Source organism: Vairimorpha ceranae, assembly GCF_000988165.1.
Source record: "Vairimorpha ceranae strain PA08 1199 chromosome Unknown NODE_54, whole genome shotgun sequence".
NCBI classification, from domain to species: Eukaryota; Fungi; Microsporidia; family Nosematidae; genus Vairimorpha; species Vairimorpha ceranae.
In genome coordinates this window covers 1-16,818 of record NW_020169349.1, presented here as the reverse complement: position 1 = coordinate 16,818, position 16,818 = coordinate 1, and the positions used below count along the sequence as shown (strand labels likewise).

The 16,818-nt window shown below is 23.8% G+C and overlaps 11 protein-coding genes across 11 annotated transcripts; 6 read left to right on the top strand and 5 right to left on the bottom strand.

The window, feature by feature from the left end:
- Positions 1-929: 929 nt before the first annotated feature.
- On the top strand, positions 930-2,942 carry AAJ76_5400015889 (translation elongation factor 2; the record flags this gene model as incomplete). Its single annotated transcript, XM_024475963.1, has 1 exon — positions 930-2,942. The coding sequence occupies one exon, from the start codon at positions 930-932 to the stop codon at positions 2,940-2,942; it is 2,013 nt and encodes a 670-aa protein (XP_024330382.1).
- Positions 2,943-2,983: 41 nt separating this feature from the next.
- On the top strand, positions 2,984-3,439 carry AAJ76_5400013835 (ring u-box domain-containing protein; the record flags this gene model as incomplete). The annotated part of the gene is made up of 1 exon (XM_024475962.1): positions 2,984-3,439. One exon carries the CDS (start codon positions 2,984-2,986, stop codon positions 3,437-3,439), a length of 456 nt encoding a protein of 151 aa, XP_024330381.1.
- Positions 3,440-4,529: 1,090 nt separating this feature from the next.
- On the top strand, positions 4,530-5,645 carry AAJ76_5400012289 (e3 ubiquitin ligase; the record flags this gene model as incomplete). The annotated part of the gene is made up of 1 exon (XM_024475961.1): positions 4,530-5,645. The coding sequence occupies one exon, from the start codon at positions 4,530-4,532 to the stop codon at positions 5,643-5,645; it is 1,116 nt and encodes a 371-aa protein (XP_024330380.1).
- An 841-nt stretch (positions 5,646-6,486) lies between these two features.
- On the top strand, positions 6,487-6,918 carry AAJ76_5400010332 (ormdl family protein; the record flags this gene model as incomplete). Its single annotated transcript, XM_024475960.1, has 1 exon — positions 6,487-6,918. The coding sequence occupies one exon, from the start codon at positions 6,487-6,489 to the stop codon at positions 6,916-6,918; it is 432 nt and encodes a 143-aa protein (XP_024330379.1).
- Positions 6,919-7,042: 124 nt separating this feature from the next.
- On the top strand, positions 7,043-7,477 carry AAJ76_540009776 (glucosamine phosphate n-acetyltransferase; the record flags this gene model as incomplete). The annotated part of the gene is made up of 1 exon (XM_024475974.1): positions 7,043-7,477. One exon carries the CDS (start codon positions 7,043-7,045, stop codon positions 7,475-7,477), a length of 435 nt encoding a protein of 144 aa, XP_024330378.1.
- Positions 7,478-7,561: 84 nt separating this feature from the next.
- AAJ76_540007827 (nuclear scaffolding protein) lies at positions 7,562-8,992 on the bottom strand (the record flags this gene model as incomplete). The annotated part of the gene is made up of 1 exon (XM_024475973.1): positions 7,562-8,992. One exon carries the CDS (start codon positions 8,990-8,992, stop codon positions 7,562-7,564), a length of 1,431 nt encoding a protein of 476 aa, XP_024330377.1.
- A 253-nt stretch (positions 8,993-9,245) lies between these two features.
- AAJ76_540006260 (u3 small nucleolar rna-associated protein 15) lies at positions 9,246-10,559 on the bottom strand (the record flags this gene model as incomplete). The annotated part of the gene is made up of 1 exon (XM_024475972.1): positions 9,246-10,559. One exon carries the CDS (start codon positions 10,557-10,559, stop codon positions 9,246-9,248), a length of 1,314 nt encoding a protein of 437 aa, XP_024330376.1.
- A 644-nt stretch (positions 10,560-11,203) lies between these two features.
- Positions 11,204-11,593, bottom strand: AAJ76_540005226 (hypothetical protein; the record flags this gene model as incomplete). Its single annotated transcript, XM_024475971.1, has 1 exon — positions 11,204-11,593. One exon carries the CDS (start codon positions 11,591-11,593, stop codon positions 11,204-11,206), a length of 390 nt encoding a protein of 129 aa, XP_024330375.1.
- Positions 11,594-12,854: 1,261 nt separating this feature from the next.
- Positions 12,855-13,415, bottom strand: AAJ76_540003404 (exocyst complex subunit sec6; the record flags this gene model as incomplete). The annotated part of the gene is made up of 1 exon (XM_024475970.1): positions 12,855-13,415. One exon carries the CDS (start codon positions 13,413-13,415, stop codon positions 12,855-12,857), a length of 561 nt encoding a protein of 186 aa, XP_024330374.1.
- Positions 13,416-13,459: 44 nt separating this feature from the next.
- AAJ76_540002178 (60s ribosomal subunit biogenesis protein) lies at positions 13,460-14,641 on the bottom strand (the record flags this gene model as incomplete). Its single annotated transcript, XM_024475967.1, has 1 exon — positions 13,460-14,641. One exon carries the CDS (start codon positions 14,639-14,641, stop codon positions 13,460-13,462), a length of 1,182 nt encoding a protein of 393 aa, XP_024330373.1.
- A 143-nt stretch (positions 14,642-14,784) lies between these two features.
- Positions 14,785-16,104, top strand: AAJ76_540002034 (kinesin-related protein; the record flags this gene model as incomplete). Its single annotated transcript, XM_024475965.1, has 1 exon — positions 14,785-16,104. One exon carries the CDS (start codon positions 14,785-14,787, stop codon positions 16,102-16,104), a length of 1,320 nt encoding a protein of 439 aa, XP_024330372.1.
- Positions 16,105-16,818: the final 714 nt, after the last annotated feature.

The window sequence follows — 16,818 nt, the reverse complement described above, 5'->3', positions numbered from 1 at the left end:
ATAAAAAAAGCAATTTATTTTTTTGTTTGATTTTATCTCCATTCTTTAAGATTTACATGTAAATTTATGCTAAAATCTTTTATTTATAAAACTTTTTTTCTAAATTGTCGATGATAATAAAAACAACATAAACTTTATAATGACATTCTAATATTAATATACAAACTTTTCAAATTTCTTAATAATTTGAATTTCGAGTATTTTAAAATTTTAATAACAAGTTTTGTGTGACAATAAAGATAAATTAATTTAATGATAGTAACATATAAATTAATACTTTGCAGCATAACATTCAGTCTCTTTTATTCATCTGCAATACTTATATAATAAAACAATGCACTTATAAGTTATAACTATCTCAAGTTTAACTGTTTTTTGATAATAAATTTTGCAAATTGATTATTTTTTAATATTTAATGTACAAGCTAGCAACTAGTTTTTTATTTTAATAATTATTTTTGAGAAAAAAATAAAATTTTAGTTCAATTGTTCACAAAATTTGTATGTATGTAGTGAACTATTTTTGAACACCTTATAGTTTAAAAGATAAAAGTCTATGAGTTATTTACATGACCAATAATTTATTTTAGTAAAAAAAATAACACTTAGACATGAAAACTTGCTTAGTTATAACAACGAATATATAAAATCATAAGGTAGAAAATGATTAATAAAACAAAGACCAATAAAAATAATCTATTACATATAACATATACTGATATTTTAACAAATAAAATGTTTGTATTATCTTTTATAATTTGTTGCTTTTAATTTAATTTTTATGTTTTGTATTAGAATTAATACGTTTTAATATTTCATTTTATTGGTTTTGCTTTTGTTTGTAAACAGTAAGAGACTTTTTTGTTTCATATTAAGATTGTTACTGTTAATAAAATATTTTAACTTTTGAAATTTTTCACAAAGTACCCATGTCAAACATTAAATCAATAATAACTAGTGTTGTTGCACACATAGATCATGGAAAAACAACATTAATTGACAGTCTGGTAGCCTATCAGGGCAAAATATCTAAATCAATTGCTGGAGAAATTAGATATATGGATACTAGAGAGGATGAACAAAATCGTGGAATTACTTTAAAACTTAGCGCTATTGGCTTATGTTACAAAAATACAGAGCATATTATTGTAGATACCCCTGGACATGTTGATTTTGAATTTTTAGTTGAGAATAGTTCAATTATATCTGACTGTTTTTTAATTATAATTGATATCATGGAAGGTATTACTCCAAGAACTTATTCGTTAATCAATTATATTCGTAAAGATTGTGCGATTCTAGTTATTAATAAAGTTGATAAAGTTGAAACGGCAGATGAAGCACTTGACAAGATTGAAAAAATTATTATGCATACAAATAGTATGGTAGGTAGCTTGATATTTACATGGACTAATAATAATATTATTCTATCAAGCGCTACATATTGTTATGGAATTAATTATAATAATGCTAATCTTTTGCTTAAGCGAGACAATACAACCTTAGACAATGTTGTGAATTTTATTTTTTATATTGAAAATCAAATTAAAAAAAATAGTACCGATAAAATTTGTTCACGATTTAATATTTTAAAGAGAACGAGAAAGAATATCTTAAGCACTGTTATGCCGTTAGCGAATTCGATTTTTGAGTGTATAGAGCATATTTATAAACCTGAAACATATAAAAAATATTTATACAATTCAACGGTACCATTATTGCTTTTAGATAAAGTTCATGATAAATCCGCATTTTGTTTCGTATCTTTAGGACTTTTACGAAACAATTTATCTTTTGATAAAAAAAATTTAATGTTTGTTACAAGACTGTTTAAAGGGAAAATAAAAACAGGAGATATTTTGTACAATAATGAAGAGAAATATGAAATAAAATCGATATATAAATTTGGCATTAATGATTTTTTAGAAGTGGATTCTGTATCTGGTTCTACTTTAGTTTGTTTAAAAGGTAATTTTAGAAAAAATATGCCAATTTTTTCAATAAAACCATTTAACTACTCTTATCACGAGAAAATTTATCCTTTTTACAGATCAAGACTTATACCAGAACAAAGAGACAATATAGAAGAAATTAAGACTGTTTTAAGAGCTTTAGTAAATACTGAACAGTGCTTAAAAATAAAAATTAATAAGTATAATCAAATAGATGTATTATCTTCCGGTAAGGTTCAGGTAGAAAAACTTATCGAGGATTTAAAAAAGTGCAATTTTAAGGTGCGGCAAGGGGTAGATGAAAATTTGTTTTGCGAATTTCCTAAAAACGAATCTACGTATGAATTTGAAAGTGAAGAATACAAAATTATAGTACAAATCTACAAAAATGATGATTCGGAATATAATGGGTATTTAGACGAGTTTAATAATAGATTCATGGTACTAACTGATAAATTTAGAAATTTAATTTACAGTATACTTGAAGTTTATGTCATTAGTGGTCCTGTAATTTCTGAATACATTAGAGATACAACGTTTAAAATAAAATTTTACGAAAAAAAATTAGATTTATATGAAGAAAAGTTGTATTCTCAGATCAAACAAAATGTTAAATTGGCTTACAATAACGCGGAGCCAAGTATAGCACCTTTTTTCTATAAATTAAATATTAGTATACAAGAAGAATGTTTAGGCGGAGTTTACACTAGCATTCAAAAAATATCTTCAATATTGCAAAATGAAGAATATGATGAAGCCACTGGTTTTTATGTTTTAATTGTTTTAGTACCATATTTTGTCTATGATAATTTTGTAGAAGATGTCAGAGTGTGCACCAAAGGCACTGCATATATTTTATCTGCAGAATTCGGGTATTTTTATGGTTTGGATTTTTCAGACTGTATTGAAGAAATAAGAAAGAAAAAGGGTTTAATGACTAATGAAAAGATTATTAAAAATCCAGAGAAACAGAGAACGTTAAAAAAATAAATATTATTTAATAACAATTTCACCCCTATAAAAAAATTAAAATGACTTTAGGTGAATCGGATGAAAAGAAAAAAATACGAAAAAAGACTATAAATCTGCTATTTCATAACGAAGAAGTAGATGCTAATAAAACGGATTCTGCTTGTTTAATTTGCCTTGGTTCATACATTAATCCTGTTAGCACGTCTTGCGGGCATGTTTTTTGTTGGAATTGTATTGAAGAATGGTATTTATCTAATAAACATGAATGTCCAGTTTGTAGAAATCATTTAAGTCTTTTTGATGTGACTAAATGTAAACTTCAAGATACTGAAAGAATGGAAAAGTTTACTAAAAATAGAAGGGTTATTTATCCTGGTTTGGCTAGAAACTATAGAAGTTTTGGAGGGACTATTCTTGAAGACGAAGAAAATGACAGGCCTAGTTACAAGATTTTATTTGCAACTTTGTTGTTTTTCTCTGTTGGATGGCTGATATATATTTTAATTTTTGGCTAAAAGTTAATTTTTGATTAATTAATTTTACAATAAGAAAAAGTATGATTGATTTCAAAGATAAATAACGGGTTTTAATTTATTATTGGTCTTTAAGATTAAAGCTCATTTTCGTTTTGTTTTCATTTTTTTACAAAATTTGTATGTATTTTATTGTTTAGAGGTATCCCCTCTTAATTTTTTATTTAGTGTGAATAGGCTTAAATTTGTGTCTCTTTTTTAGATAAAATCTTTTTAGTTATTATTTAAAGGATTACTCTTGTCTTTTAAGTTTATGATTACTAAAACAAATATTATTTTTATGAATGTGTAAATTGTGTGATCGTGACGAAAATGTAATTATCAAATATTTTAAAGATATTGATAATAAACAAATATTTTTTAAAAAGCAATCAAATAAGTAAATATACTCTTAGGCAAACATTATATTACTATTTAGATCAAATTTAATATCGCCGAGAATGCATTTTACAACTAATATTTTTTGCAGTTTCAAAATGTTATTTATACTTTCTTTACAAAGCCTGCCTTTTTGATGATAAAATTTTAATAAAAAAGCTTATGAATAATGTTTATTGCTATTTTACACTATATGTCTTATTAAATTATCTTTAAAATAATGATAAACAAGATGATTTGAAATCTTAGAAATTATTTTTGCTGTGGGATAAAGAAAAAGTTTGGTGCTATTATTAACTGTTTTTAAAGCTTTTTTGTCAATAGATGTGTCTATGCACGCAAAATTTTACAGAGCGTTACTTTTAATATTTTTAAAAATCATATACTTACATCGCTTTATTAATTATGAAAAAGAAATGATACACAAATTATTTTAAACTTTGAAATAATTATTTGTTTTTGAACGTTTTTCGATAATTTTTTAATATTTTTACTAGCCTTGGTTTACAAAGATTTTTCAATTTTGTGCAATTTAAAAAAAGTTAGAACATTAAAACCGGTAAAGGGATAATATAAATAGTAGTAAAGATAATGTATCATTTTTGAATAAACAAAGTTTGATCTAATATATTAGTGTGTAGTTTATTAACTGTTAAACGATGAAATATTTTTATTAATAGTTAAAAATACCCCTATGAAAAATCTTGCTAATCTCGCAAAGCAATTTATTACACAATTAAATAAAACAATAAATGTATCTAATGCTTCAAAACCTGATAAATGTTATTATAAAGAAGTACTTGACAATATTCGTAAGCTTAAGCCATATTTTGCATTTGATGAAGTTTCTATTACAAATTGTATTGAATCGTTAAATATTAAAATTGACAAAAAAAATATTTTAGCATTAATTTATGAAAATGAAATAAAGGCTATAATTGGAAAATATTGTCAATCTTATAAGATATTAAAAATAGCTCAAAAAAAAATAGAATGCAATCATCAAATTAACAAATTTTATTGTGAAGTTACAAATGACGTTTTTATAGTTAATAACTTAGAAACTTTTACAGAGATGTTATCGACTTTAGATTCTTATTTAATAGATGTCTATGATCATTCTTATAGAACATATAATTCTTATGTATGTTTCGTTGTTATACTCACTAATAAAGGAAATGTTTATATTATAGATTGCATTAAATTACGACAAGCAATCATTGATAAGGGATTATTTACATGTAATTTTAAGAAAGTATTTACAAATATAAAAAATTTTACAAAATTAAAAGTCGATTTTAAAAATATCACCTGTTATAGTATTGCAGACTATTATTGTGATGATAATTGTATTCTTTTTAAAGATTTTAATATTACTGTAAATACTTACATTGATTGGCGCATAGAAAATTTACATATTTATTTAAAAAATTTTTTAAGTACAAAAATTATAAATTTTTATAAAAATATAAAAACAGAATTAATTGATAATCCTTGTTCTTATATAGAAAATGATGAAGATTTTTTGTACCTTGAAAAAGATACAGAGTTATATTTTAAAACATTTAAAGAATTTTTTGTATCAAAATATTTACTAGATGATGATAAATATTTATTAAAATTAATAAAAGTTAGAGAGACATATGCTAGAGATAACAACGAGTCAATATACTATGTGATGACGAATGATCAACTGTCTATTTTTGCTAAACTAAAATTAAAAAATGAAAAAGAAATAATAAAGCACAAAATTATACTTTCATCGATCGTTAAACAAAATTTAGATCAATTTTTATATTCTTGTACATAAATATTGAAATGTTGATTTTTGAAATATTGACATAATATTATTGTGCTTTTAATTCTTATTATTTTCACACTTATAGATGCATGTTGCGATTTCGAAAAAAGCATTTGTCCAAAAATAAAAGGGTTAAAAGTATAAAAAAATTATAAATTTTTTTTAGGCTTTATAAAACTTTTTAAGTACAAATAATGTACAAGCTGCTCAAGCGCTTTGTTTATTTTTTTGTAAAAGTTAAATTTTTATTCCAGCATGTTTAGAAGTTTTAAAATACAATGCAGGAGTTGAGATTCTATCAAAATAAATTCATTGGCTATATACCACAAACCTATAATACTCTTTCAAAAAGCTTAATCGGCTTTTGTACCTAAGAGATGCAAAAATGCTACTATATTAAATCTTTACTGTCTCAAATACTTGCATGCTTCTCAAATCTAAATAATTTTTTTTTTAAACTATAGATATATTATTTGAGCTAGGCTTTTCTTAGTTGTTCAATGGCATGTATTTACATGATCACAAACAAATTGAAAAATTTACTTTCCTGCATAGAAATTTTCTATCTAGAGATTACCATACATCATTTTTTTTTTAAAACTACATGCATGTGATGTTAAAAAAAATTATTACATAATTTATCAAGAAAACACTATTTTAAAAAAACTAGTCAATACTTATATTTATTACCTTAATTTATAATTTAAAATATTAAGCAATAAGATTTTTTAATTGCAAAAATTTCTTTATATAAAATTGTCTTTAAAACATTCTCACTTGTTTACTAATATGTTTTTGTTTTAAATGACATTTTTGTTTTATAAATTTTTAATTGACTCAAAGAGAAATTATGAGGGTAGACATTTCTGAAAATATTTCCTGGATATTTCAAAAAGAAAGCTGGTTCATTCACGTTGTTTTAACAGCTATCCTTAAACTTACCATTTATCAATTTTTTTCTGATAATATAAGTTGGCAATTATGTATTATTGCGTATAACATAATTACATTTTACTTTTTTCATTGGAAAGTAGGAGACCCTTTTTCTCAAGATTTCTATAATTACACCTTTTGGGAGCAAATAGTTGAACAGTCTGAAGATACCATTCAAGTAAGATTTCTTGCTTTGTATCCTGCTATCCTTTTCATAATAATCAATAAGTTTGTTAATTGGAATCCATATCTGTTATGTATTTATGTTGTGACTTTATTTATGGTGACTATACCAAAATTAAGTTTTATGCATCTAAAAAGAATATTTGGTTACAGAAGTAGAAATTAAAACTACTATTAAAGTTTATTACTTAAGGTCTGATATTTTTTTTGTCATTGATATTTATATTTTAATTTTTTATTTTACTCCTTTTAGGATTTAAATGTTATTTAGCTTTATCCTTATTGCAGACATGTTTACACTTAGACAGTTAGAAATAGAAGATCATGATAGAGGATTTATAGACTGTATCAATGAATTAACAAAGCCTTCAGAGATCAGTAAAGAGAAATTTATTAATAGATTTAATTTAATAAAAGAGAAGAAAGATTACTATGTTGTAGTAGCTGTAGAAGATATTACAGGAAAAATTTTGGGCAGTGGAACAATCTTTTTAGAATATAAATTTATAAGAGGTTGTGCCATAAAGGGTCACATTGAAGATATTGTTGTTCTAGAGGAAAAAAGAGGACTAGGAATAGGAAAAAAAATTGTAGAACATTTAATCGAATATGGTAAAAATAATAATTGCTATAAAATAGCACTTGTTTGTGATCCTAAAAATACAAATTTTTACATTAAATGTGGATTCCAAGAAAAAGAACGAGAAATGGTTATTTACACTTAAATAAATATTAAAATAAATTTTTAGTGAAAAACAACAAATTACTAAATTAAAAAATATTTTAAATTAAATATTAAAACAAATTTATTATATAAATTCATGTCTTTTTTCATATACCATTTCTTTTTTTTTATAATATGTTTCACCACGGTATTCGATAATATTCAGTATATTTTTTGCAAATTCAAACAAATTTAATTTTGTTAGAATTTCCACAAATTCTAAAATTAAAAATTCTTCGACATTTGTAAAAGTCCCCCTTTTAATTAATGTTTGTTGTACAAGTATATTGATATCTGATGAATCAAACTTCATGGCATCTTTGTAAATCTGAAGTGCAATATCAAGTTCTCCATGTTTAATGTAGAACTTCATTCCCATGGCTTTAAGTTGATTGTTATACATACATTTTCTAAAATAAAAATCGGCTGTAGATTTATTATCCATTTTATCATAAACAAGTGCACATCCATACATAGATTTATAGTTGTTTTTTAACATCAAATTACTTTTTTTAAAATAATCTAAAGCTTCGGTGTATTCATTTTTGTATACACTTTCAAATCCTAATAAATTTAATGTATAAGGTTCATTTAAAATATAAGAACTTCTTTTTAAACACAAAAAGCTTCTTTTATAATCATTAATGTGATTATAATAATTACCCAAAGCTTTCCATGTCACAGAACTGCTAGGTGAATCTATTATCATGTTTTTACACAATATACCTAATTCTGTAACATCCTGTGAATACCATAAAATTGTACTAAAATAATCCATATTATACATAAATTTCGGATCTTTAGAACGCAAAATATAAAACAACCTTCGACTTTCATCAATGAGTCCTAACTCAAAAAGACTTTTTGCATAAAATGCAACAACATATGATCCTATGCCAGGAATAAAGTTTTTATATTTTTCAATATTTTGTTCATTTTTATTTAAATCAGAGATAAGCTCATGAAGACTTGATGTACTGACTAAATTTGTCTTTTTAATATTTTCTTTATTTCTAATTAAAATATCTTGATGATCAAATGTTGTTAAAATATTTTCATAAATTAAATTTTCAATAGTTGTAAATATCGGATAAATATTATAGCTCATTTTAAAATATCTTATAGCTTCATCTCTATCATATAATTGAGTAAGTAATAATGCCATGTCGTTGTAAAAATATTCTTTATCTTCTTTATTAACTAGAAAAATATCCAAGTCAAGGTCATCTTCATCAACATCATCTGTAATAATTTTTGTTAAACATATTAATGCCTTTTTATAATCTTTAAGCTTATTGTAACATAAATATTTATAATAAACAGAAGTTACTGTATTTAAAGAAGAAAGTAAAAATAAAGACCTGTTATATTCTCCTGTGTAATACAATGATATGGGAAGTAATAATTTGTATTGATTACTTGCATTTGAATATAAGAAAGATGATAAAAAAGCCATGTTGTCATAGTTCGCATATTTAAAAGATTTGAGAATGTGTAACTTTACATCTTCGTACATTATGCAAATTTATGGGAAAATATTTTTATAGAAAAAAATTAAGATTTGTATATTTTGTAAAATAAATTTGTTGAAAATATTAAAAAATTATTTTTATTATTAAATTATAGATATTCGTGTTTCATAACTTACCAAATTAAAACATGATAGTCTAGGTATAAATTTCTTTATAATTTGATTTTGTTTAAAATAAACAAACTTGATTAACCAAAAATATTTAAATAAAAAAAAATGCATAAATTATGCCAAAATTTTATTTAAAACACTCTATATAACTATACGCTTCTATAAGTTTCTCTTGAAAACAGCACTCTTCATCAACAACTTCACTTAAAAACGTTAATTTATCGTAAAGATCATCATCATCTGTGAAATCTTCTAAATATACAGATAAAACAATATAAATAACTTCTTGCAGTATTTCAAACAAGTCTCTAATTTGCAGATTCTCAATAATGAAATCTAGTAATTTCAACAAATAATCTTTTTCTATAAATAACAATGCGTTTTTTAATTTACGATTGTTATAAAGGAAATATAAGACACTGAAAGTGTCTTTAAAATTTTGTTGATCTAGTGCTAACTTTAATGCACCTTTGTGTTCGTATTTTTTTATAAGTTTTTCTAATTGTGAATTTTTTAGGCAATTTTGCTCGAATAATTTATATTGTATTTGTTCTTCAAAATCTCTCATATATTTATTTTTAATCAGTTCCGTTTTCTTAGTTGGCTTAGTACCACCTAATTGACAAAGGGTTCCTACTTCAAGACCAAAATAAAAAATTTGATCGTAACTGCCAAATGATAGAATTGGACTGCTAAAATTAATCTTTGTTATCAACTGCCCTTTTAATGACCATATCTTATAAAATCCATCTAAAGAAATTGTACAAATTTTATTATTCAAAATTTTCATATCGGTTATCTGTTTTGTATGACTACCAATGTACTGAGATTCAGTGATTATTTTAAAGACTTTATTAACTGTAGAGTAGTAGATGATTCCATTATGTATCTCTATATTATGAACTGGTGTTTTAGTATCAAACTCGTATATTTTATTATACGTTTCTAAATCAATTCCGTAGATAAATCCGTTACATACACCAATGTACAAAATATTCTCAAATATTTTAAAGCATTTTACACGATCACCAAACCAATCTAAAGTTTTAAATGATTTATTTTCAATAATATCATAAAATTTAATTGTTGCATCATCTGAGGCAGATATTAATATTTTACCGTTATATAAATCAATACAATTAATTTTATGCGTATGCTCGTGATAACTTCTTATTAAAATTGTTTTACTAAATATTTTAATACAACCACAGACATCTCCACTAATAATTAGATTATTAACAGATTTAAGTTTCACTATCTCATCTTGACTTTTATTCTTTTTTGTGGCTTTATACTTAAAGATATTATTTTCTTGTGTAAAAAACAATTCTCCTTCTGATGTAGCAGATAATGCTTGTATCTTTTTATCACATTCTTTAAGAATGTCAAATGGAATAATTGTGTGGTCTATTATGGAAAAGTTACTACTTTTAAAGAACATATGAGGGGTCTTATAAAACCAGATTATAATTTTTAAAGTTATTAGGTTGTAATCTTTAGGTGCAAATAAATTGTTGTGGTAAAGGATTAAAATCTAATCTTAAATTAATATTATAAAAATATAATACTAAAATAATACTCTATTTATCAATACCAATATAATAATTGCATAAATTATAGATAATTAAAAAATTAGAGTACATGCAAAAATTAAATATTATGACACATTAAAAAGAGTTCTAAGTAATCATTAACATTGAACAGCAGTATTACCGGTAGTCTCTACTCCGACAATCATAAGACTCAAACTCTCGAACCGAAACGTTTGAAAATGACCTGCAATCTTTTGTTTTAGATCAAAAAAAAACTATTTAAGAAATTTCAGATAAATAATATATGCCTAATAAAAATAGTTTTTCTCTTTTTTCGAAATCACCATCCCGTCCTGGTCAACCTTTTGGTAACAAGTAGCATGTAAAGGTATAAATATAAATTTATTTTCTTGTAATAATAACAGATAAATATTAGTTGCAATAACAATCAAATAGAAAGAATAATTTAATATAAACAAAATACAATTTGTTTAATATGACCTTCTAACTCATTTTCCTGTTTTTTATACTCAATCAAAAAACCCACAGCGTTTTATTTTTCATCTATATAAACTTCTATCCTACTAAATCTATTTTTTGTAAAAAGCACGAACAAATAGTTACTTCTAGATACAACTTTATTATAAAACAAATTTCTGTCTACAAGTTCAATATCATCAAAAAAGTATACTAAGTCATATTTGTAGATATTTATAGTTATATCGTTTTCCCAATCATTTTCAACAACCCAACACTCTGCAAAATCTATAAAATATTTGCTATAAGTCTTTAGTTTTCCACAAAAATCATAAACACCAATTTTTATGTTATAGTTAGATAAAAACGAGACATGTTTAGATAAATGGGTATTTGCTAGATTTAAAATTATCTTTTGTAGAAAAAAATCATAAATATTATTTGGATTTAAATCTTTACTTTTCATTTAAGGATCACAAAAACAAAAGAAGATAAATATGTATAGAAAAATTTTATAAATAGTGACATACATTTTATGTAAGTTTTGTATAGTATTCGTGGTATAAAATATAATTTATAGAATCATTACGGCATACTTTTATATTATAAAGTAACAATTTAGCTATTAATTTCTGCTTTTTTAAATGCCACTACAAAGCATAACAAGTTTGAATACAAATAAATGTTTTGCCAATTAAAGTTGGCAAAATTATTAATTAATAAATAATATAAGTTAAATATTTTAGCTTAAATTCTTAAAAAAATTAATAATTGAGTTTTTTATATTTAATTCAACAAATTTGTGGTTTTTTAGTACCAAAACATAGTAATTACGAAGTATTTTATTGGTACATTTTCTAATTTTACCTTTAAATGGCTAACATAGCTTGTTAAAATGAAACTTACACATTGTTTGAACAACAAAAATAAAAAATTTATTTTTAAAGAATAATTTTTTTGCAATTTATATAACATCTGTATATCTATAAGCCACATATAAAAAAATTATCTGCATTTTCTGTGCTTAAATTCTCCAAAGCTTATTCAGTACATTAAAAATACTTGACACTAAGATGAAATAGATTTTTTATAAAAAGTTTTAAAAGCAAAAGAATTATAAAATTTATTATTTTACAATGTAATAGCCAATATAAATATAATTGTGCTAAAGCTTGACTAAATAAACAAATACAAAATTATATATAAATTTCTTTTTTGCTTTTTTCGCAACACATTATTAATTTTACACAATTTACTTCTTTGAAATTTAACTTATATAAAAAATATAGCATAAAAACAAAAAAGTTTTTTTAATTTGTTGTACATCAATTATTTAATTAAACTATTTTTAACAAGCAGCATGGTATTTGAGATATAAAAAATCTAATTTTTTTAGCTTTGTGAATTTATGACTACAAAAATATATTTCCAATTAAAAAATAGCAACGTATCAAGTATTTATATATATTAGCCTTTATATAGTCATTAAATTATTTTTAAATAAGTAGCATTTAAAAAACTTAAAAATTAAGTGTTTAATATTTTAAAGTAAATATACTTAACTTACATTATCCTTTGACAATATATATTAACATTAAACTTCTAATATTAACTCTGACTTTATAACAATATAAATATATGTACAATTATATTAATTAAATTTTGATGCACATTTTAAAGATTAAAAATCGATTTAAAAAGTAAAATGGAATAAAAATCTTATTAAGTCAATCTATATAAAATACGGACCCCTTTTTCTTAATAAATTTCTTATTTCTTAGTACTTCTAAATAAACACAAATTTTATTGTAATCTGCACTGTTAAAAGTATCCACAATGTCCTCAAACTTAACTCTTTTACAACTCAATATGAAATTATAGACCTTAAAAAAATCTTCCTCTTTTTTAAAAATTTCAGGTATTTTTTCAATATCAAATTCATTTATTTCAGTAGATGAAGACTCGTCAATATAAGAATCACTATATATTTTTGGATCATTAAGAGTCGATGACGAATCTTTTTCAAAAGTGCCAATTTTCGAATCAATAAAAGGATCTTTCGGTAAATTGCCATTCATAATAAGCGAACTATCAACATCTTCAGCGATACAACTATTATGATCTTTAAAAATTTTGATGATAGGGTTATAATCGGATACAACCTTAGAATTTAACAAATAGATCTTTTCTATTCTCTCTTCGATTTCCTTCAAGGTCCTATTAATTTTAGAAAAATTAGTATCTAATTCTTCCAAATAAAATACAATTTTTTCTTCTTCTTCAATCATGCAGGGCATGTAAATAATTTATTTATAATTTGTAGATAAATAATTTATTTTTTTTCTTTGTAGTGTACATCCTCAAATCCATCAATTATATCTTGCAGTTTATTTCTTTTATTTTTAGATAAAGAAAGTAATAAATCTGGATTAATGTAATTATTAACTTTAAATGGTGATACATGACTTGGAATCCTTTTACCTACAAGATACAAGTTAATATCAAGTTTAGTACCTTCGTTTAAAGAATCAAAAATAAATTGTGGATGACAATATATTTTGTTTTCTAAAATGTCTTCAAAATTTTCACCCAAACAAATATCATAAGATGAATCATTAACAACTAAACCAGAACACGATCGAATTACAAAAGATAAATCTTCTTCAAGATTAGAGCAAAATATAGAAAATTTCAATCCTTCAAAAATATTATTATTTCTTTTAATATCCATGTTCTTTAATTTATGTAAAACTAACTTTAAATGATATTTTTGTAAAGGAATGGCATAGGAAAGAAAAGATACATCTAATTTGTCAGATTTAACAAATTCTTCTTCTCCTTCAGATTCTTCTTCTTCTTCAGATGCAAAATCAAGAAAGTTGGGTTCACTCCATTTAAATGGTACAGGCTCATCTTTTTTTATTTCAATAATTTCTTCAAGATTTAGCCCATTATAAGGATTTAACCATACAACCTTTAAATTTTGAATAGTAATTTCATAGTAAATTCCCTTACTAGACATAAAACTTTTAGTTAATAATCTATTACAAACTACAAATTCTTTGAAATCATTTAAAATGTTATTTATTTCTGAATCCATAGAAAGTTTAGTTGATAAACATAATCCCGACAAAGATGAACTTAATTCATCGACTGCTTTGCCAAATGAACTATATCGATCTTTTATAAGATCTATATAATTGTATTCTTCTTCGTGTATTTTATTTGCACGAATCAATAAACCTCGTTTTTCATATTTTTCTTTTTTTGCCAATTTTCTTTTATTCGATTTAAATATTTTTAAAATTTCCGAGTTTTTTATTTTTTCAAAATCAGTCATTCTGTAAAAATAATCTTGAATACGATCAACTTTCTGTTTCTCCTTTGGGACATAAGGGACTACACCCAACAGTGTAACCAATTCATCGAATTCTTTATTTTGTAAATTAAGTATATTTTTTATTAAAGTTCGTGATATAAATTTTTTATGCGGCTTTAAATATTTCTGTACCATTTTACGGTTAAAAAAATAAGAAATAATAAATTTACTTAAGCAAAATAATAAACAAATGATATTAAAAGTAAGAAGCGTTGCAATTATAAATTTGTGGTAAAATATTTCTTACTTAACAAACTTTTAAATTTTTATCCCTTTTTATGTCTCAGTTTGAACAAATATTAGAAAACAATAACCTTCACCACATTTTACCTACCTTAAATAAATTAGGAATACATTCATTCGTAAGTTTAATTAATTATACTTCCTCAGATCTAAAAGATCTAGGCGTAGACGACCTAGCAGATAGAATAAAATTACTTAAACTTATTAAGGAAAATAATATAACTAATATTTTTAGTGATGATAAGATTATTGTGTGTGTTCGTAAAAGACCTATAGACGATGAAGAGGATGATGCTGTTGATGTAGATGATAATAATATTATTGTTAACGAACCGAAATTAAAAGTCGATTTACAGTCTTACACTGAGAAACATTTTTTTACATTTGACAAGGTTTTTGAGAAGTTTAATACCAACGATCAAGTCTATGCACGAGCACTAAATCCCATTGTTAAACATGTAATAGAAGGTGGATGTGGATCAATAATAGCTTATGGTCAGACAGGGACAGGTAAAACTTACACTATGATGGAAGAAAAATCAGGAATAATATATCAGGCCTTATCTGAAATTTCGCATCATAAACCGATCGGCGTGATAACATTTTGTGAAATTTATATGGGAAATATTTACGATTTAATTAATAAAAGAGAAAAAATTATTTTAAGAGAAGTCGGTGGTACAGTTCATCTAACAAATAGTACATCTTTGGAATTTAAATCTTTTGACGACATCTGTAAAATTATTAATAGAGGATTAAACTTTAGACGTACAGGCATAACTGGTGCAAATTCAAAATCTTCGCGATCTCATGCAGTTTTAATCGTTACTTTTGACAGACGAAAATCGAATGCTTTGAATGGTTTAAATTCGCTCATTTTTGTAGATTTAGCAGGAAGTGAACGTGGAACAGATAGAAAATCTAGTTCTAATGAAACTAAAAATGAAGGTGCTGAAATAAATAAAAGTTTATTAGCTCTTAAGGAATGTATAAGAGGTATAGAACAAGACAAAAAACATTTGCCATTTAGACAAAGTAAACTTACACAAATTTTAAAAAATTCTTTTATAGGAGAATCTAAAACGTGTATAATAGCCACAATAAGTCCCACTTATGATAACATAGAGCATACGCTTAATACACTGAGATATGCATCACGCATTAAAGATTTTAAAAATCCAACTCCGCGATCTATTCACAAAGAACCTTCTAATATGTCTATTATTAATGATTTTTCCCCTAGTAATTCTGATATGATTTCTAGCAGTTCATTGTTGTTTAGTCCGAAGTTTAATCTTTCTAATGACACGATTTTACATGAGCATTCTTTTAGTGAAAGAAAAAAAGTGAACTAAAAGCTAAAATAAAACAAAGATTAAATGAAATATCTTTTAAATTAGGTACATTTAAAATTGAAGAACTAACGAATATTTATAATAAACTAGAAGATATTTTTAAAAATGTAGACAGATAATAAACAGTATTAATAAAAATTTATTTTTCTTAATATCCATAAACCATCAACTTTTAGGTAAAATTATAGCCACAAGTTCTAAAATAACTACCTGGCTTCTTAGAAAAAATACCTTTAAACTTTTATTGAACTTAATCATAAAGTTAGAAAACTTTATTTAAGTTTTTTTGTACATAAATGAAGATTTGACTGCACAATACTAAAAATCAATATATATGGAAATTCAGATGTTAATTAATACATTTCTGTAATGCTTAATTAACAGATCTAAATCTTGTTTTTTATACATTAGGTTTCTATTTTTTATTTAGTAAGATTTTTAATTCACGATTTTTTTCATTTTTATCATATGATTTAAAAAACAATAAATTAAGTTGTATAGATAATTATAAATTAACTCGCTTTTCACATACAACCGGTTTAATACCTTTATTGCTTTTACTAGGTCATTTTCTATAATTTACCCTTCTAAATCAGTGAGCTATAATAAAAAAAATAGCTATTAATATGCTTTAAAAAACCATTTTATTGTATAATCAAATAAATATTTAAAAAATACTATAAATGGGTTAAAATCTTTTTAATGGATAAATAC